This window comes from Eptesicus fuscus, chromosome 1, assembly GCF_027574615.1.
Source record: "Eptesicus fuscus isolate TK198812 chromosome 1, DD_ASM_mEF_20220401, whole genome shotgun sequence".
NCBI classification, from domain to species: Eukaryota; Metazoa; Chordata; class Mammalia; order Chiroptera; family Vespertilionidae; genus Eptesicus; species Eptesicus fuscus.
The window spans coordinates 6,723,667-6,746,171 of NC_072473.1; the positions used below are offsets into that span (position 1 = coordinate 6,723,667).

Genomic DNA, 22,505 nt, shown 5'->3' on the forward strand with positions numbered 1-22,505 from the left:
ATAGACCATGGGTTTCTCAAGTATCAAGCAGGGCCATTGGGATGTATAATCCCAAGACAAACCAAACAACACTACAGTCTAGGTCAAGGGCTGGTAAACGTTTTCTGTAAAAGACCACATAGTAAGTATTTTAAGCTTTGTAGGCCACATGTTGTCTGTCACAATACTCAACAGTGCCATTTTAGTTCAAAGCAGCCACAGCCAATATGTAAATGAATGAGTATGGCTGTGTTCCAAAAAAAGTTTATTTATAAAACATGTGGTGGGCCAGATTTGATCGACCGGCCAAAATGTGCTCCTAGTGAATGACACTTTCTGGAGCACAGTGTGAAAGGGGTTTCCTGGAGCCTAGTCTGAGAAGTCATAGGAAGAATCGATGTGCATCTTAATTATCCTGATCTCTTCTGCCCCATCTCCCAACAGCACTTAGTACATTGCCTTCCACATAGTAGGCTTGCGATGTTTTTCTAAATTAAATATGCCTGGAACTCAGTGAATCATCCTAGCATTTTGAGAGCTTAATTACCTTTGAAAACTATTTTGTAAGACTGTAGTAAAGTAGTTCAGGAAGGGATCACATAAGCCCAAGAATCATAAAAAAGAATGTGTCAGGGAAAGATGTGAGCTGAAAACATCTAAGGATTAGCAGCCAAAGCGAGAGAATCTGACATCAGAGCTGGGTAAAAGCAACAAAAAGGTATTTCAATCCTGAGAGACTAGCACCAAGTGGCATCACACCATGTGTAATAGATGTCTGAAAACACCCTCTAAATCCATGTGAATAATGCATTTAATACCAGCACTTCAATGCTGGAAAGATGTTCGTGATTTGGAGGAAACTCAGAGACCAACCAAAATGATTAAGAGACTGAAAGGATCCATTTATGAGCAGCTATAAAAGAAGCCAAATGCGTGCTTGGCCTGCTGATGGCCAGAAAGAGATGGGGGTATGTTTTACAAATTACTGAATGTTGTAAACACCAGGATGGGGAGGAATGATGGTCAGCTCTATTGGACTTAGCTCTTGGTATGGCCATATCTCAGGCATTGACAAAGTCCTCTCATTATTGGGTCTTAAAACATTTATGGGCCATCTGAATAATATATAACTGGGAATGCTGTGATTGGTAATGTTCTATTATTACAAGAGTATAGGATTGCTCCAGAAGAACAAATACAAGACAAATTATTGCTTATTAAGGAAAGAAACATTCCAGGAATGCTAGGTGTACTGAGAGAATTGAAATGTGCTAATAGTCTACTTTTTAAAATATCAAATACACGAAATTGTGGATAATATTATTTGGTGTAGAATTGTTGAAATTAAAGCACAAAATGGAAAGGTGGCCAAATATTTCCTTCATTCCTTCCTCCTGTCATTCAATCATTTATTTCGCCATCTATCCCACATAGCTAATCCTTACTCACTATTTGTCATGTCCTGTACTGGTGATACAAAAAGTAATACTTCACAGGGCCTGTCAAAAAGAAAAAGCTTACAGGTCTAGTGTTGGGGTCAGGGAATCTGTTAGACTAAGAAGGAACTGCACAGGCTCAATAGAAACGGATAAGGAAGGAAAGAAAAGTGGCCCCTAGCCCAGACTGGAGAAAGTAAGAAGATTAGGGAAGCTTGTCGGGGGAGCTGATATCTGAGCCAGGTCCTGAAAGATTCTGAGAAGTCTATTAATCAGAAAGAATGAGAACAGCATCCCAGGTAAGAAGAGTGGTCATTTATAGTGCTGAAGATGATAAAGTGCTGGACCACTTCACAACTTATGTGAGACTGACAAGTAGTTCAGATTGACTGAGACAAATAGTGTTAGGAATGTGGTAGCCTTAAAAGAACTGGAGAGCATTATGCTAAGTGAAATAAGCCAGTCAGAGAAAGATAAATATCACATGATCTCACTCATTTGTGGAATATAATGAACAACATAAACTGATGAACAAAAACAGATCCAGGGACACATCGATCAGACTGTCAAACCTCAGAGGGAAGATAGGGAAGGGTGGGGGTAAGGGGAAGAGATCAACCAAAGGACTTGTATGCATGCATATAAGCATAACCCAGTGGTCGGCAAACTGTGGCTCGCGAGCCACATGCGGCTCTTTGGCCCCTTGAGTGTGGCTCCTCCACAAAATACCATGGCCCGGGTGAGTCTATTTTGAAGAAGTGGTGTTAGAAGAAGTTTAAAAAATATGGCTCTCAAAAGAAATTTCAATCATTGTACTGTTGATATTTGGCTCTGTTGACTAATGAGTTTGCCGACCACTGGCCTAACCAATGGACACAGACACCAGGCGGGTGGGGGGGGGCAATAGGGGGCTAAGGACACATATGTAATACCTTAATCAATAAAGAAAAAATTAATTGGAATATATCAGTATTGTAAGTGATTTCTTTTTTCCTTGATTTTTCTGTCTTTTCCAAAATTTCTCCATTAACAAAATCACACCCTTATGTAGCCAAATTGTAAATCTTTATATAGCACTTATTCTGTGCCATACACTATTCTAAGCACTTTGCATATTATTAAGTTATTGTATCCATATAATTCTATAAGACAGGTATTATTATTCAAGATACAGATGAAGAAGGAGGCCAGAGATAGGTTGAACCACTTGGCAAAGTTGTAGAGACCTTCAGGAACAGAGCAGTGTTTCCTATTGGGGCATCTCACTGTGGAGTCTCTGCTTTTACATCCTCTGTGCTGGTACTAACTTTCTAAGTCAAGAGCCTATTTACATAGCATTTATTCCTATAATTCCAATCTAAAAATTGACCTAACATATAAACATAGTTAAATATTTGAGAGGAAGGATTTTCACAGCCCCCAAATTTATAGTAGCAAAAAATAAAACTAAAAATCACCTAAATGTCTTATACAGAATGATTGATCATGGTATGGACCATTATGCAAGCATTGGAAATTATGATTTAGAAGAAAGTTAAATGGCATAGGACAGTGGTTGGCAAACCGCAGCTCGTGAGCCACATGCGGCTCTTTGGCCCCTTGAGTGTGGCTCTTCCACAAAATACCATGGCCTGGGTTGAGTCTATTTTGAAGAAGTGGTGTTAGAAGAAGTTTAAGTTTAAAAACTTTGGCTCTCAAAAGAAATTTCAATCATTGTACTGTTGATATTTGGCTCTGTTGACTAATGAGTTTGCCGACCATTGGCATAGGAAATGCTCACTATAAAGGTCAAGGGGAAATGCAAGAAACAAACAGTATAATCCTACTAATGTGTTTGTGTGTGACAGGAAGGAAAATTCACTAGTCAGACTGGGATCTACAATCTTTGCTCTGCCACTTATTAAATTTGTGACCTCAGGTAATAATTTAACCCCTCTGTGCCCCAGTTTCCTCATCAAAATGGGAGAAATATAGTTGTTGTGATGGTTAGAAAATTAATACACGTAAAATATTTAAAACTAGAGGCACAGTGCATGAAATTAGTGCACGGGTAGGGTCCCTAGGCCTGGCTGGTGATCAGGGCTGGCTGGGGCCTTCCTTTGTTCCGCGCTGCCCCCTGGTGATCAGCACATGTCACAGAGAGCCTCAAACTCCTGGTCTCCCGGTCAAATTCCCTGTCTCCCGGTCGAACTCCTGAGGGGGCACTTTGCATATTAGCCTTTTATATATATAGATATTGATAGGTAAGAACTCAGTATTAGTTATAAAAAAAATGCATGCATATAAGCATAACCAATGGACATAGACACTAGGAGGGTGGGGGCATATGCTGGTGGGTTGGGGTGGCCAATGGAGAAAAAAGGAGACATATGTAATACTATATATAATACTTTAAACAATGAAGAATTTTAAAAAATAAAGTAAAAATAAAACAAAATATTTTTTTAAAGTTAGGACTAAATAGTACACATTCAGCCGGCAGTTTTATAAGCATCTTTTGAAGTCTAGGGTCCAATATACTACAACTTTATGTAGTTATTTTCACCCTTACATTTAACAAATAATTGAAAGTTAAGTGATATGAGGGGCACTTTCCATTGCAAGTAAAAAGTACTTTTCTTGAAAATCTGCTTTATTAAATTGTAAGATGTAGTAAATACTCCAACAACCACTGAAGGGTTATAAAAGTGTTCTTTTTAACCAGATACTTTCCCCAAGGCTAGAGCCCTGATGTTTTATTTTGGTTCAATATCCTTAAATTGTGATAGTTTGAAACTACTTAAGAAATGTGTTTTCATGCCAGTTAGGGCCAACAGATGGATGAAAATTAAAAATTGGTTTTTAAAGGGCCCAAGACCATAGTTTATTTCTCATCCAAATTATGGAGTGATCTTAATATTTGTTTTTAAATGTTAAGAAAAAAGCCCTGATCGGTTTGGCTCAGTGGATGGAGCCTTGGCCTGCAGACTGAAAGGTCCCAGGTTTGATTCCAGTCAAGGGCATGTGCCTTGGTTGCAGGCACATCCCCAGTGGGGGGTGTGCAGGAGGCAGCTGATCGATGTTTCTCTCTCATCGATGTTTCTAATTCTCTATCCCTCTCCCTTCCTCTCTCTGTAAAAAATCAATAAAAAATATTTTTTTAAAAAATAAGTCAATGTTAAGAAAAAAATAGAAGAAAATGAGCAGTTTTGAGAATAGCGTCCACTCTATTTTCCTCAAATTTTTGGTTTTATGTCTCCTTTCTTCATTAAGAAAATTCTTTGGAGCTGTTCTCAAGGATGAGGCTACTTGAACAGATGGGGTACACTGAGAAAGATGGAAGAAGGGCTCAGGACATTGAGGTTGGGGTGTGTAACTTCCACTGCTCTGCCCAGCATCCACAAATGAGGTTATTCTGCTCACAACATTAGGAACAGGGTTCCTCACAAGCTGTCATGGACTCTCTGTCTCTCTCAGGTCTCCTATGTCAAAGCGATTGACATCTGGATGGCAGTGTGCCTTCTGTTCGTGTTTGCCGCCTTACTGGAATATGCAGCAGTGAACTTTGTCTCCAGGCAACACAAGGAGTTCCTGCGGCTCAGAAGACGACAGAAGAGGCAGAATAAGGTACAGTTGAGCCTCAGGCAGCTAGTCAGGTAGTGCTTGAGGTGGTGAACCAGACAATATAATTCAGAAAACACAAGAACATATAATGAGCAAGAAACTACGGTTAATTTTTGTTCTGCTCTGCCCTACTATACTGAATTACTGCTCAGGTTAGTCATTTACAGCTGGGGCAAGGTTGTCATGCTTAGCAAATAAAAATACAGGCACACAGCTAAACTTGATTTTCAGATAAACAATAAACACTATTATATATATCCCAAATATTACATGGGGCATACTTATATAGTGAAACCTTGGTTCTTGAACTTAAGTTATTCTAGAATGCTGTTCGAGAAGTGATTTGTTTGAAAATCAAATCATGTTTCCCCATTAGAAATCATGTAAATTGAATTAATCCATTCCTGACCCCCAAATGATTTCCTGTTTTAACCTTTCTTATATATAGCACATGTCTGGTGTACTGCTTAATCTATAGATAAATACTTGTGTGTGTTTTTTTGTTTGTTTTTGTTTTTTTTAATTTATTGAACCACCCCCTACCAGCCTTAACAAATCACTTTCAGCACTTGTTCCAGGGGTGTCTCTCAGGTCAGCATGCAGCATCTTTGCTTGTTCACATGTCATTGCCTCTGAAATGCTGTCACAGGGCTAATTGCTTTTCCTTTATCCAAATCAACAACAGTTCTTCTACCTCTTCAATTGCCTGTGATCATTGCTTCTTTCACACCCTTAGCAACATTAGCACTCTTGATGGCCTCTAGGTTTTAAAATTATGCTAATATTCTATTTCACCAACAACAAAAGCATTCTCTCCTATGTTTGCTTTCTGAGAGATGCTTTTTGTCATGCTGAGGTATCACCATGAGAGGGTTATCAGCTCAAAAACTGAAGTTTTGTTCCACAACCTAGACATTTTTTCTGTGAACAACTTCATCAAAAACCAAATTGTTCAAGATGGGAGATGTTCAAGAATTGAGATTTGACTGTATTAATAAATTATTCATTGTTTATCTATAATTCAAATTTAACTAGGAGCCCGGTGTTTTAGCTGACAACTCTGACTGGAGATATATACTTAATCTGACAAAATTACTTTAAAATCATGTTTTGAACACTGATAATTGTATGTATGTGTATGTGGAACTTTGTGCTATAAGTTCTTTATCTTTTTCATCAGTTGCTGACTTTATATAAATAAGGTTCCTACCCAGGTTGATTGCAACTTGATAAATCCAGTCACATGGATTTCATCATCTCAACTTAAACATTAATGCAGAAACCTGAACTTTATCCAGAGGATTGAGATTTGAAATACATGGCTCAAAATATCCAGTTCACTGGTTCCCAAACAACTTGCCTGCACATTAGATAACCCCAGTAATGTTTCAAAAGTCCCAAACCTTGCCCATGCCCCATGCCAATTAAATCCCAGTCTTGGGATGGAGCACAGCAGTCAGTATTTCTGAAGCCTCCTCCCCGCCTCAGTAACTGCAGTGTGTGAACACCTTTGAGCAGCACCGCTCTGGTTTATAAGCCAATTTTATATAGGACAACAGAAGGTTCACACTTGTTTTCAGTTTCAAGTTCTGGGACAGAAACATGCCTTTCGGTAAGGAGAATGCTAGTGCCTGTGATAATATCACTAGAGAACGAAAATTAAAATTTTATATACAGGAGATAGGAGGTATTTTTCAAAATCCCCCCCTCCGCCCCCAATCAACAAATTAAACCTGCTGGTAAAGCCGTAATTATATGCTACCCTATCAGAACAAAACCAAAAATGGTTCATTGTCAAGCTTAATGCTTCCAGACCTAGATGTAAAATTGAGCATCTGTTATGGTTTACATGTTGCTTAGGCTGTGGAGCTTATATGTGTATGAGCTCACTGAGTCCCACCTGCATCTACAAAATGTTTCCTGCACATACTCTGGACTCGTATCCTGCTGGCTACCATGTCTCTTTCTCTTCCCTACCTCTCAGGAATATTCTGTTATGCCACAGCCTAAGGAAACACACACACACACACACACACACACACACACACACACCCTTCTATACATTGTTGAATATCAAGCCTTTCTCAATTTTCTCCTCCCTGTGATAACCATTTCTTCAACCTCATCCACAGGAGTCTAGCACAAAGTGACACAAGTTTGATGTCACTTGTGCTACCCAGGAAATTTTATTAGAATGTGAGGATACTTCAGCACATAAGCAGTATTACCAGAATTCCCTGGCATAGCATAGTAGGTGGCCATTGACTGCATGTTCTACTAGACCAGAGATAGAAAATTAATTTCATTTTGCTTCTCATATCTGAATAATTGAAATGCTATGGGGAGGAATCTTAGGCTGTATCTGTACCTAATCTTATCATAAGAATCACCTGGAGTGCTTGTTAAAAGTACAGATTCTTGTGTTCCACCCTCAACCTTATGAATCAGAGTCTACAGGGAGGTCACTAAATTACTGTGGTATTTTTCACCAGAGTCCTGGTGAGTCTTATTATGATAAAGATAGTTTGGAGAAAGTTGAGCAGTATTAGAGCAGGCAGTAGCAAATGAGAAAGGCAAAGCAGTAGAAGATGAGGTTGGAGAAATAGCTAATTTCCGGTTCATATAGGTCTTTGCAGACCAGTGTAAAGGAATGAATTTTATTCTAACTGATAAAAATCCATTGGTTAGTTTCAACATACCAAGTGTCAGGCTATTGCATAGATAGTCTGTGGGGGCAAGAGTAACAGAAGCACATCAGTTAGGAGACCATTGTAGAAATATAGATGAGAGGTGTTGGTGGCTTTGACTATGGTGTTGGTCAGGAGTACAGAGCCAAGTGGTCAGATTCAAGATCCATGCATTCGTTCTACAAATATTTGCTTCCTACTATGTGCCAGGCAATGTCCACAGCCTTAGAATACATTGTTGAACAGGACAAAGTGCAATCCCTTGATGAAACTTACATTCTAGTGGTTTATCCTTTGGGGGCAAAACCAGTAGGTCATACTGATGCATTTGATGTGGGAAGGTGAGGAAATGAGTAATATGTCTCAGATATTTGGATTAAGCAACTGTGTGGGCAGTGTTACTATTTAGGATGGGGACTATTGTGACAGAAGCAGATTTGGGGTAGAACTCAAAAGTCATATTTTGATGCTGTTAAATTTAGATGCCTGTGAGACATACCAGTAGAGTTGGAAAGTAATTAAATATATGTAGCATCTCTAAGGAGTCTCTCTTTAATGCCCACCACTATCAGCCATCTCAAGTATCCTCCTTGCGATGCCTGAACAATCATCTCCTTTTCCTCCTTCCTCAAACCCAGCTCCATTGGAGCCTCTGAAGTTCAGGTCTTTCAACTTCATTGCTGATTTCCCCTATCACTGCTGTTATCTATCAGCTTCCAGCCACATTCCTTATTAATGACTTTAGCACCTTTTTCACTATCAACCCAACACTCTTATTAACTTTACCTTTCCTGGAGGGTCTTCAATATCCATATAAATAATTTACCCCAGCTTTGGCTTCCCAATTCCTGGATTGCCTTGCTGTCAATTTTTCCTGTATTAGCCTTTAGCCATATACTCATATGGTTATAATCACTGCTTTGTTTTCTTTTAAAAATATTTGAGAATTCCAAACTTATATGGTTTATATGGAGATGTTCTTCAATTTGACTGTGTATATCAAAATGAATATTCAAAATATGAAGTTTAATTAACAAAGTTAAGACTTGAGGGAAAGATGGAAAGCAAAACAAATCATGCTTGACCTTTGCAGTCAAGGCAGTTATTATCATTAACGATTAAATTTTGAAAAAAAGAACAGGAGACATTTCCAATTATTTGTCCCTTAGGAAATGGCATCTTTTTCTCTAAGGTAGTGCTTTTAAAATTTTCTGAGTCTGAACCACGGTAAGAAAAAAATGGTAACAAGAGCTAACACTGCTTGAGTACTTGCTATATGCCAGGCACTTTTCCAGGCACCTCCCATCATAGTAATTGACTTAATCCCCACAACAACTGTGTGGTAGTGTGATCATAGAGCCTAATTTACCATGACACATTCTGGTTTTGCCTATTTTCTTGATGCCTTGTGTGATTTAGCATTTGTCCTGGATTACTCATTTTAAACCAATCACTTATATTAACATTTGCATTAAAATAAACTGAGATGAGTTTTTTGACCTCCACTTTGTACATCTGGTTTCTGTCATGCAGTGATCTTCTGGGGTGGGAGTATGCATATGTAGTGCACAAGTTCTCACTTTAACATGTGGTGAAATCTAGAAAATAACTATAATTGTCCTTGGCCTCTTTGGCTCTTTCCAGAGCAATGTCATAACTGATACTCTCTCCAGGACAGATCAAAGGGCCTCGCTGATATAACACAGTACACTCAGACACAAGAGGCTGGGGATAAATGATTCCTTTTCTTGGTCTCTGTCAATGTTGGGACTCTCCTGTCCTGCTGGCCACTTTAGGTACCAGCTTTGATCCATGATAGAACATGCAAAATCCATTAAACCACTAGCCTACCACTCGGTGGGGTCAATTAAAAACATGGAAAATTCCATGAACATAAAACGAAATAGAGGCTAAACAGTCTTGCTGTTGAACATCTGAATGTTCATGATTGAATGGTTTTGTCATTTTTGCATGATATAAATCTATAACTGTTTTACTGTTTGATAGTGCTTTTTTAATTTTGCAATAATTAACATTATAAAGCTGTATTGTCTGTTAGTGACACTTTCCACTATCAAAATTGTCCTTGTTTGGATAAAGTAAGTGGCCATCCTGCCAAAAATGAAGGCAGTGTTCTTATCTCCATTTTACAGATGAGGAAACTAAAGCAAAGCCAGGTTAAGTAAAATGCCCAAAGCCACACATGCGGGCAGTCTGGCTCCAGCATGTCCCTCACCATAACTGAGCTGAGCTCACATTTTACATCTTACATTATTATGATCCATTCTCTCTTTCTCTCTCCCTCTCCCTCCCTCACTCCCTCCCTCCCTCTAATGCACTCTAATAGTCTATATTCTGTTGTGTGTGTTTTTTTAAATACTGGCCATCAGGGATGAGATTAGGTAAGGCAAGTGAGGTAAGACACACAAGTGCAGGGTCAGATCCTGTTTTTATTTAAAATTGATATTTTCTCACCACAGATTTTTGCATTAATGATGATTTTTTAAAATATTGCATTAAATATTTATCTGGAGTACTGGGGTTTTGACATCTATTAAATTTTGCACCTTGTCCTAGTTCCAGCCCAGCTGGTCATGAACCACTGAATTTTCACAGACCCTAACAAATTGTAGCCTAAGTTAAAAACAAAACAACAACAAAAAAACAACAACACACAAAATCAAACACCACCACTACCATTTAAAAATGTTTAATATTCCCAATGAAAAAAGTCAACTCTAACTTTCTACTGTATTGTATTCCACATACCTCCACAATACAATATAGGTTGATTCTTTAGCAGGTATTAGTAACACAAAGAGCAGATTACTTCCACAAATGACATTGGCATTCGGATTTATTTAAGGAAGATATATATTGAGAAAACGCCTGATATTACACTTACATGCATGGGAAGAGTGCCTGGTGTTTACTGAACAATCAAGTTATGAAACAGGGTCACTTTCAAGGAGGGGCCAGGCAACTTGAGACTCGGTGCATTTGCTTTGATTATCTTTTCTACATCTCAAAAAGCAGTCACTGTCAATTTTATCAAAGTAGAGTTTCTTAGAATTAATCAAGTCAAGATGTCACTGATAAAACTAGCAAATCCCTATGGTTTGGCCAACCTCAACTTATTAGAAGCTGATGTCCCAGGTCTGTGTGGTAAAATCCTATTTTTATGTGTTCCCCTCAGCTCCAATAAGGTATTTTCATTCTGTGTGATGTTATAGCAACTTCCCCACAAGTACTTTAAAGCCTCACATGCCTTTCTCCTTTTCCTTTTATATATGGCCACACCCTAACTGACTTCTGGCAGTGTGCCTGATTTCAGGCAGTTCCAGCTGCCCACATAGCCTTTCTTTATTTTCAGTGACTAAACAGACATTGTGGCTTCTTGAGAACATGGTTATGACTTTTAGGCCACCTAGTGATAAGCCACCATTTAAAATGATTGATGTTAACACACTATTTAAACTTCAATCTCCCATCTTTGGCTTCCCAATTCCTGGACTGCCTTGATGGGAAGAAAATATGAGCCCTCTTAACTTGATTAGACAATAGGTTAAGAAAGGGAGACCCTGATCAAATTGTCTCAGGTGATGATAACTTGGGAAAGCAGGAATTCAGTACTCAATTTTTTGCATGATTTTTCTCTCCCTTTCCCATCTATTCTATCCTTTTAATCTTAGCTAAATTGTTAATTCTTCAAAAAATAATTTCCTGGTCCTACACAGGCTTAAATAATCCCACTCATTCAAGCACCCACAGTATCTAACTTGTTCCTATTTATAACTTGTGTTACTTCTACCCATTTGTTGTACATGATTATAAAATTGAAATGATATCGGGAGATATTATTTAGGACACTTTACCTACTAATATCTGAATACTGCTTTCAACAGATCATCTTCCATTGATCTGTTGGAGGGAAATAAACTTAAAAGGACAATGAACTACCTTATTTTTATGAAGGTGTCAGCCTCAAACCCCAATGTAATGTCACAGGAGGAGACGTACTTAGAAGAAGCCCTTGTCCCTCCACTTGGTAGGTCCAGAAGCCCTGAACTATTTTCTTCCCAATGTTCCAAGGAGTCACCAGGCCCCAATGATGAAGATAAGAGGACAAGGACCCAGAGCAAATGGTCACCTGGGAGTGGCTTATTTAAATGCATGGGGTCCTGGAATGTCCCCAGTTAGACTGGCACTCCTTCTCCTTAGGGATAAAAATCTCATCCTCTCTTCCTGGAGACATCCCTCAAACATTTCAGGATGGTGAGCTGGTAGGTAGTGTCAATTCTTCTGTATAAATAGAACTAGTCCTTCCTATGATATGGCTTACAGCCCTCAGCACCTTTCTCTAGTTTGCTAGTGAACATCTTGAAGCATGACTTACAGAATCTGAAAGAGTTACTTGATCAACATGTAACACAGTTGAGCAGTAACATCCCCTGCCTTTATGTGTAATTTTTAATAGAGCATTAAATTACACTATTGCTTTTAAGTACTCATATTCCATTATTGGCTCATTCTGAACTTGCTAATGCTTGTTAATTTCCCAAGTCTTTCTGTCCTATTATTAATATGGTTGGCTATAATAACATGCTTTTGGGGGGGGTTTTCTAACCTAAATAATTAGGGACTTTTTCCCAAAAGTCCCTAAATAAAGGACTATATTTATTCCTGTAAATTCTTCCCTCGTATTTGGCCCATGTTCTAGAGTGTGTCAATTTTTCTGATACTTATTTAGAAAAATACTAGCTTTGTAACATTGACAAATAGGTGTCAACACCCTTCAGCCAAAGATCACAGGAATCAAGCTTGCATATAGTTAAACAAGTTGGGTTTACTGCTCTCTGTAGTGTGAAAGAAGGCACACCATCGGGCTCCATGGAGAGGGTGCCTCTGTAAATTGGGTGATTCAAGAAGAAAATCTAAGGAAGCAGGGGTTTGCCCTAGATTGGATGCTGTCAGAAAGCAGGGAATATTCTAAGACTGAGTGTCTCAATAAATCTTATCAATAAGGGGGCAGACTAGATAGACCGAGAAGAAAACTATAATTTGTAAATAAGCAGCACTCATTTTAACCAAAAGGAAGATGTTTAGCATTTTGTGGATGGCATAGAGACCTTGTTTTTGCCTGTGCTTGGACAAAATTATGAAGTGGCCTTGTGGTGTTTCACTTTATCATGGTCACAATTAATCTTGTCTGAGGTTGGTATTCTGTGACATGACTTAAAATTTTGGAATTGTGGTTTTCGCGTCCTAAAATGAGAGGCTAAGCTACAAAAATTAAAATGTAGGCTCTATCATTTACCAGTTCTGTGATCTTGGCAGGTTACTTAAAAAAACACTTCTCTGTGCCTCAATTTTCTCATCTGTAAAATGGAGTTAACAGTATTAACTTCATAGAATTGTGGTGAGAATAAAATGAGTCCTATGGATAAAGCTCATAAAATAGGTCCTGGCGCATGGAATGGAAAGTTCCATGTTTAGTGATTGCTCATTTCAGTATGTACGTTTTCCACCAGAAAAGTATGTAGCAGATGATGGGTCACAAAGTTATTGTTCAATTTATTGGGGAACATGTTCTACAAATTAAAATCAAGTATATTAGAATAACTGCAATAATAGGCTGCCTACATACATCATCCCCTATTTTTACTCCTCTTTTTCCCACAAAGAGAAATTAGATTGCACAGCAAGATGTGACCCATGTACAGCTATTTTTATAATCATATGATTGAAATAATGAGTTCGTGCTTTTACTCTACAGTGTCTAAACAACAGAAGTGGGAAGAATTAGGGGCAAGCTGAAATCTCATTTTACCTCTCACTGATTCTGACTTTGGCTGATGTACATCTTAAGTACAAGAGCACTTTTCCCAAAAGTAGAAAACCCATTAAGACCCTTCCAACTCAATTAGAATGTAAACTGACTTTGAAAGAAGGCTGTTGAAATGCAGATGTTACTACCACTAAGTCTAATCAACCGAACAAATCTAAGCAAATGAGGAACCCACAGAACTATAATCAAAGGAGGGTCAAGCTTTGAGAATCTTGCTAAAAGTCTTTCACCTTTTTCTCTTCTCCTCCTCCAAACACTTAGAGCAGTGGTTCTTAACCTGGGTGATTCTGCCCAACAAGGACATGGAGCAAGATATGTTTTGTTGTCACATCTAGCAAGGGTGCTACTGGCATCTAGTGGGTAGAAGCCAAGGATGGTGCTAAACATCCTACAATGTACAGGGCAGCCCCCACCACAAACAATTATCCAGTCCTAAGTGTTGATAGTGCTACCATGGAGAAAACCCTCCTTTATAACACTGTTAGGCTATACTTCTCTCTCTCTTTTTTTTTTTTTTAGGTTATACTTCTCAATATGAAATTGTCTTACTTTTTTCTTGTATGCAAATTGTATCTCCCTTGCAAACACTGCTCACTAAAATCCAGGAGAATGCTTTCAGTTCTGCTGACCTCAGTCAGAGCCAATTCCTGCATGTTCATATGTAGGTAGAGCACATTGGTTGATGGCCAGCTGTCTTTCTCTTACATTAGAAAAAAGCAAATTCTATCCAGCAGCCTATTTTTGAAAATTTGATTTATTTATTCAAATTCACACTCAACTGAGTACAAATGAAAACTAAATCTGATTGGCTTCATTCATTAAGTAAAGACAAAATCATGTGGATGTACACACCATGTGCCCTACCTATGATCTCTTATGCTATACATAGCTTCATGCATGAAGTAAGGCAGAGCCCAAATCTGGGAAATATTAGGTTCAGACTCTGAATTAATATCCAGATTGTGGGAGAGGAAGATGCTTGTATGTGTGTAGGAAAAATTAAATTCTTCATCACACCTATTTAGGGAATATACTGTGGTGTGAAGAGTCATAATGAAAGCTTATTTTTAGTATTGACACCTAAACATGTGCGATTGAACAGGCACACACAATGATGCTTAGTGTTAAAGAAAAAGGGAAGGCAGTAGGACAGTGTTAAATAAGAGAGAACAACAATTTCATCCATTCCAGAAAGAACCCAGTAGGAATTTTATATTGGGTTGGCTACTAATACTGGGAGAATGCACATAAGAATCCTCACTAGTTAGACTAGCAATAAATACAGGAACTGAGAATCTATACTAATAATAGAGGAATATTCAAATTGTCCAGGATGCCATCACAGTAACAGTAACAACCAAACAGCAGGCTGCATGGGGCGACAAGGCCAGAAGGGGGGTTAGTGAGGGATGAGCAAACGAATGAACATCAGGCTGCATGGGGCAACCAGACTGTCACGGGGGGAAGTTGGGGGTGACCAGGCCAGCAGGGGGGGCAGTTGGGGGCGACCAGACTGGTGGGGGAAGGGGCAGTTAGGGGCAACCAGGCCAGCGGGCAGGCATTTGGGGGTGACCAGGCCAGTAGGGGGGCAGTTAGGGACGACCAGGCCAGCAGAGGGTGGCAGTTGGGGCAACCAGGCCAGCAGGGGGGGGCAGTAAGGAGTGAACAGGCCAGCAGGGGGGGCATTTAGGGGCAAAAAGGCTGGCAGAGGGGAGCAGTTGGGGGTGACCAGGCCAGTGAGGGGGGCAGCTGGGGGCAACCAGGCTGGCAGGGGGGGCATTTAGGGGCAATCAGGTAGTCAGGCAGGTGAGCAGTTAGGAGCCAGCAGTCCTGGATTGTGAGAGGGATGTCCGACTGCCGGTTTAGGCCCGATCCTGAGGACATCCCCCGAGGGGTCCCGGATTGGAGAGGGTGCAGGCTGGGCTGAGGGGACCACCTCCCCCTGTGCACAAATTTCGTGCACTGGGTCTCTAGTATCAATAATAAATGCCCTTGTCCAGTTGCAAACTGCAACAGTCAAAATACTGGCACTGCTGCATGGACTACATCTTGATCTTTCTACTCTAGATCAATACTTCCCAAAGTGGTACACATAAGAATCACCTGGAGGCCTAGCTAAAACACAGGTTCATAGGCCCCAGCCCAAGAAAGCCTGATTCGGTAGGTCAGAGTCTGAGATTTGACTTTTCCAACAAGCAGGTGCCAGGTGGTGATGATACTGCTAGTCCAGAGAACCACACTTTGATTAGCAAGGGTCCAGAGGACTCCTAAAATGTGGCCTTCAGTAAAAACAGTGCTATGATTACTTCAGCCTTTGCTATAAATGTGTCCATAGTCATGTCCAGGAATGATTCCCACTGTGGAATCATTAACCACAATGATTCCACGGTGGGAAACAAACCATTGAAGGATTAACCAAGAGAAAAGAAAGTACTCTTTAAAGACATTTTTTATAGACTAGAAATCCTTACAGATCTTCTTCCTTCTCCTTAGAAAGGAAACTTCATAATTTTAGTTTTTGTGTTTTTTTTTTTCTTTCAAGAAGAATATAGTGAAATGGTACGTGCTCTCTTTTTTTCATTTAGCATTTTTTCATATTCTGCCACATGTTTGCACAAGGTGTTTAAAGAGATTTCATAGATCATTAACTAAGGTAACAACTGCTTTCTTAGCAAGCAGAATGTTGAAGAGGTAGTAACTTCTTCCCTGGGGAAGTAAAGGCATGTTTGTTTGTGTTTTGTCTTAAAGGTTGAGGGGTTTAGATGAGGATTTAACAGGCCTGTGTAGATTAAGAATTTGGATTTAATTGTGAAATCCAGCAAGAATAAATAAATGTCATGGTACTTTGTAATTGCCCTATACCGCCAGGATAGAAAGCTGGTGCTTATCAGGGACATTGTGGCCTGAAACATTTTTAAGGTGTTTTTCTTCCAAACTTGTTCCATTTTGCTAGGTATTAGGACAGACTGTTATTTTGGGGTTTGCAATATGCAAAGTAATTTGCAGAAGCAGCCTTGCAAATGAAATACCTATCTTTTTAGTTAATCTCTCCAATTTCTCCTTTCATCTCAGGCTATTTCCCATTATCTCTATTTTCTTTATAACGTTCCTTCCTACTAGATCATACTTTTCTGTCTCTAATTTTCATCTTTCCTTTACTCACAATCTCATCACTTTAGACTATCTCATTTCATTCATTCATTCATTTATTCATATATTCAGTGTAAATCTACTGCACACCTACTACATGTCATACACAATAGATTTGGCTCTTGGGAACACACTGCAGGGACCCTGTGGTAAACACTGTTGATGCCCCACCTATATCCCTGTGGCACTCACTGTTTCTACATAGGGGTGCATACATTCTTTCTGATTGGTGATTCAGGCCTCTTAGGATATATTCCTAGAAGTGTGATTATTGGGTCAAATGGTAGTTTCATTTTTTAATTTTTTGAGGAAACTCCACACTGTTTTCCACAGTGGCTGTACCAGTCTGCATTCCCACCAGCAGTGCATGAGGGTTCCTTTTTCTTCACATTCCCACCAGCATTTATTTGTTGATTTATTGATGACTATCCATTTACCATAGCAGCAAACAAAAAAAATTAAGATACTTAGGAATAAACTTAACCAAGGTGGTAGAAGATCTGTACCTGGAAAACTATAGAACATTGCAAAAAGAGATAGAAGAAGATATAAACAAGTGGAAGAATATACTGTGTTCATGGATTGAACATCATTAAAATGTCCATACTACCCAAAGCAATATATAGATTCAATGCAATACCTATTAAAATACCAACGGCATATTTCACAGATCTAGAACAAACACTCCAAAAATTTATATGGAACCAAAAAAGACTCCAAATAGCCGCAGGAATCTTGAGAAAGAAGAACAAAGTTGGAGAGATCACAATATCAGATAACAGGTTATACCAGTGGTCGGCAAACTCATTAGTCAACAGAGCGGCTACAAAGCCACTGTACTCAAAACAGCCTGGTACTGGCACAAGAACAGGCATATAAATCAATGGAATAGAACAGAGACCCCCAAAAACAGAAATCGACCCAGGCCATTACGCTCAATTAATATTTGACAAAGGAGGCAGAAGCATACAATGGAGTAAAGACAGTCTCTTCAATAAATGGTGTTGGGAAAATTGGGCAGATACATGTAAAAAAAAAACTAGACCACTAACTTACACCATACACAAAAATAAACTCAAAATGGATAAAAGATTTAAATGTAAGTCATGAAACCATAATAATCTTAGAAGAAACCATAGGCAGCAAAATATCAGACATCTCACAGAGCAAAATTTTGATTGATTAAACACAGTTTTAATTGTATAGTTAATCTACAATTACCTGAAAGCCATACCTACACACACATGCTAGTTCAGTGGTCGGCAAACTGTGGCTCACAAGCCACATGTGGCTCACGAGCCGCGGTTTGCCGCTCTGTTGACTAATGAGTTTGCCGACCACTGTGCTAGTTCATCTCTTGGTAATTTTGCTGGAATTACCTTTCCAAATCTGGGATACATACTATGACCTTAGCAAAGCTTGTCAAACAATCATAAATACAAAAATGCTTTTGTGGTTCGAATTAATTTGTAATAACAAATGCTTCTTATCATTGCTATAACATCACTACAACTTTAGTGCCTTAAAAGAAGACAAAATTATTATATACAATTCTGGAGGTCGGAAATTCAATACAGAACTCACTGGGCAAAAATCAAGGTGTCGGCAAGGTTAAATTGCTTCTGGAGGCTTGTGGGATTTCTTGGAATTTGGGAGCTGATCCAGGAAAAAGATATACTCACCAGAGGCAGTACCACACAACAAGCTGTATGGGAGGGGCTTGGGCAGGGTTGCATGAGGGGAAGTCCCTCACAGCATAAGATGGTCCAGAGTCTTACAACAAAGAGCTACCACCCAGAAGGGGAGAGAGTATCAAAGAGGGGACTTACCTCTCTAGGTGACATTGTTCACCAGCACACGGGGAGTGTCAGAGAGTTCCAAAGGGCAACAGCAGCTTGGGGTCTTATAACAAAGGTTCCAGTGAAGAATCTGATTTCTTGCCTTTTCCAACTTCTAGAGGCCAGGCACATGCCTTGACTTACAGGTCCCTTTCTCCCTTCGAAGCAGGCGATGTTGCCTCTCTTTGACCCTTCTTTCATAGTCGAGTCTCCCTCTGACCACAGCTGAGAAAGCGTCTCCACTTACAGAGCCATATTATGAAATCTGGGCTCACCTGGAGAATCCAGGCCTTTCTCCCCATCTCTAGTCCCTTCAGTTAATCACACCTGCAAACACCCTTTGCTTTGTTCAATAACATATTCTCAGGTTCCAGGAATTAGGACACCAACACCTTTGATAGCCATTATTCTATCACACACAGCAATGGTTTCCTGTGACCATCTGAGTATCTGTAGGCCACTCTAGTGTGCTCCATGCATACTGGAGGCAAGCCAGAAGTGCCAAGAGGTAAATGCCCCAGGGGTGACCCTCAGCCAATGAGTTAGGGTTTTGGTGGCCTAATACCCCGCACCCTCACACCCCTTGATAGGTCAAGTCTGAGTCTCAGAGATTTGAGCCATATTTGCCAACAGTGGTAATACGCTGATCATCCATGCACCCTTTATAGCCTTTCCTCCCTTCTCTGTCCCACGTCCTCTCTCCCTCACCTCACTTCTGATACTGCTCCCCAAATAAACTACTTGCACACCAACCCTTGTCTTGGGGTTGTTTTAGAGAGAACAAAATCAAACTAAAGTGCAATTCCTCCTGGGCCAGGAGCCTGATGACAATCATGGTCCCATTTAAACCCATCCTCTGCCTCCTCACGAAATACCAAACAGATCCCAGGGTACCTTTTATGGCTAAAGTGTAGAAAAAGGAGGCTAAATTTATAGAAGCAGCAGCAAATGCCATCCTTGAAGACAGAATAGTACTTTCTTCAAGTTACAGATAAAAAATGAATTTCATTTATTGCAACTTCCAGTTGGTATTGCTAAAATATTTTGTGTTACTGGGTTTTCCAAACAACTTGACAGGTTTCATAATACAGCCTTCAGCTCTATGATGGCAGATATCTTAAACCTTCTCCTTTAACTGCTCAGCTCTTAATTGCTGTAGAATTCTTCATGGTGACACAAACTGTGGTTATCCTATATAATAAAAGGGAAATATGCAAACAGAGTGATGGGTGAAATGACCAGTCGCTATGATGCACACTGACTACCAGGGGACAGATGCTAAATGCAGGAGCTTCCCCCTGGTGGTCAGTGCGCTCCCAAAGGGGGAGCGCCACGAAGCCACAAGCCAGGCTGATGGCTGGCCCCCAGCAGCACTAGGGATGTCCGACTGATGGCTTAGGCCTGCTCCCCACAGGGAGCGAAACTGCGAAAGGACACAGGCCTGGCTGAGAGGGGACACCCCCCAAGAATGTCATGCACCAGGCCTCTAGTTTCAATATAACTGGACTCCTAAAAAGATCAAACTGAATAAGAGAAATCTGGTGCTTCCCTGATATTACATTAAAGAGATACAGGTTTGCCTAGTCACAGTATTAATTTGTCTTCTCTCAATATCATTCTTGTTTGTAACAAGCTCATTTGGGAACAAAACATTTAAGTGAGTTATTTCCTACCTAATTGATGTATTATTATCATAAGCAAGTGTAACCATTTAGAAAATAAATGTTCCTGGCTCTGTCCAGAAGTAACTATATAGAAATGGCCCCCATTCTCTTAATTTTAACTCTAAGCTGCGGGACTACCCTAGGATTCATTTGTTCAACAATTATTTTGTAGAATGCTTGATTTGTACAGAGTTCTGCTGTAGATAGGAGAGTGAGGATATGAAAACTGCTTGAAACCTGTTTCATAAAGCTTTAGAAATAAATAAGAGAAAAAATTAAGTGCAAAATGTTTCTAACATGGGATAGAGAACATTAACCATAATAGTTATAGTTGGAGCCCTGGCTGCACATTAGAATCAACTGGGAAGTACCTCCAGCTGATGAGGAGGAGCTATTTTCAAGGAGGAAGCGGCATTTGTAAACTTCATTTAGTCTTGGAATGTTAACTGTAAATTATCTTAACCTCATTTTGTTATTGTGAATGAATAAATAAAATAGAATTAAATAATTAAACAGGTAATGACAATTCCACTCTTTAAGGTGGCATTCAATGCTCATCAGAAAATGGCCTCATCCTACCTTGCTGATTATCTATCCTTTGCATCAGATAAACCTGGAAAGCTTCCCACACTGATATAGTCAAGACAAAAGTGGGAGTCAGTGATATGGAAACCTCCCTCGATCTAAGGCAGTGCTTCTCAAGCAGGGGGTATGTGTTCTCTGCCCCAGAGGGCTTCTGGTGCTGTCTGAAGGCATTCTTGGTTCTCACAACTTGGGTGGGAGACTGTGTGAGCAAATGGCATTGAGTGGGCGGAGGCTAGGGAATACTGGTAAACATCCTACAATTTACAGGACACAACACCCTCAGCAAAGGGTACTGAGGTGAGAAATCCTGATCCAAGGGACAGAGACATGCTGTGCACACAGAGGACTGACTGAGCTTTTTGAGAGAACATTTTTAAAAGCTTAGCCTCATAATTGCAACTTGCTTATGAACAAAAATATCACTCCTGTCAGGAGTCATTAATTAGAGCTAGTATAACCCAAAGGATGGTACAGAGAGAAAAACCTTTATATTAGAAATTTCCTCTTTAGTTAGTATTTTACTCCAGACAAGCTTCTTTTCTTTACACCAGAGAGTAAAAAGGGGATCCACAGCCTGGTTCTTTGCACTGGTAGCAGAGGAATGAATTTTGTTGGGTGTATAATTTCATTGCTTTTCAGGAAATTGACACGGGTGTAAACATTAGTAGGCGAAGTTATTGAACGTTTCCACTTCATTTCACTCTGTCTGCTGCTGGATTTATTCCAGAGCAACAAGAGTCACACCAAATATGAGTCCTTACATTTTCTAGAGACAAGGTAACCCACGAGAGTAAGCTTCTCAATCCTGGCTGCACATTCTAATAACCTGGAGACTTTTTAAGATCTCCATGTCCAGACCCCACCCCAGTCCAATTAAGTTAGAATATTTGTGGGGATAGAAAAAAATGAGCTTGATTTTTAAACCTTCCTGGCTGATTCCAATGTGTGGCCAAGTTTGAGAACCAATGCTGTAGATCCTCCCTTCTTAAGGTATCACTTGGTGACCAGCAGCACCAGCGGCACCTGGAGCTAGTTAGAGACAGACTCCCAGGCCCCACCGCACAGGATCTGCATTATGACACAACCCCCACCCTGGGGGACTCACAAGCACACTGAAGCTGAGAAGTGCTGCACTAGAGCATATTGCAAATAGTCCACTAAAAATGCATACATATTGCAATGTGCACAGTCTTAAGTAAGGCATACTATTAATGCATGGATAAATGCCCCAACACTCTAAGTAAAATTAATATCCGTTTGATGAAAAATGTTAAGTTCATCGCTATGGTTGCTTGTGTTTTTTTCAGTACATTTTATTTCTTTTTAATTATGAAAGATTTCAACCATACAGAATAATATATTCCTATATTGCTTGTTGTGTTGTTTTCCTTAAAAAGAGTAGCATTATCATTCTAGTATTGCGAGCCAAATGGGAACTCCACGCAGCACCTTTTCCTGTAACTGTGAGGGTGCCCTCTCAGCTCCGTATTCACATACATAACAGGGAGATGATCTCAAATGCCATCCAATAGAATCCATGCCAGGGTGATGTTTCACCTTAGTTATCTGGATTGAACTGTGTACACACATATAACGTAGTAAAACAATTGTTCTAAATATTCATATGGCTTTATTCTAGAAAGCACAAAATGCTTCAAATTAAAGTAGTTTGGCAGTAATATCTGCACAGGGAGTATATGAGGTTTGCTAAATGT

General features: G+C 39.7%; 1 protein-coding gene across 2 annotated transcripts in view; it reads left to right on the forward strand.

Moving 5' to 3' along the window:
• GLRA2 (glycine receptor alpha 2) overlaps positions 1–22,505 on the forward strand; it is a 168,237-nt gene that overhangs the window by 129,265 nt on the left and 16,467 nt on the right. For both annotated transcript variants that reach the window (XM_054715516.1, XM_008154921.3), the window contains exon 8: positions 4,872–5,021. In XM_054715516.1, the coding sequence (XP_054571491.1) occupies positions 4,872–5,021 (150 nt within the window). The remainder of the gene's footprint in view (positions 1–4,871; positions 5,022–22,505) is intronic.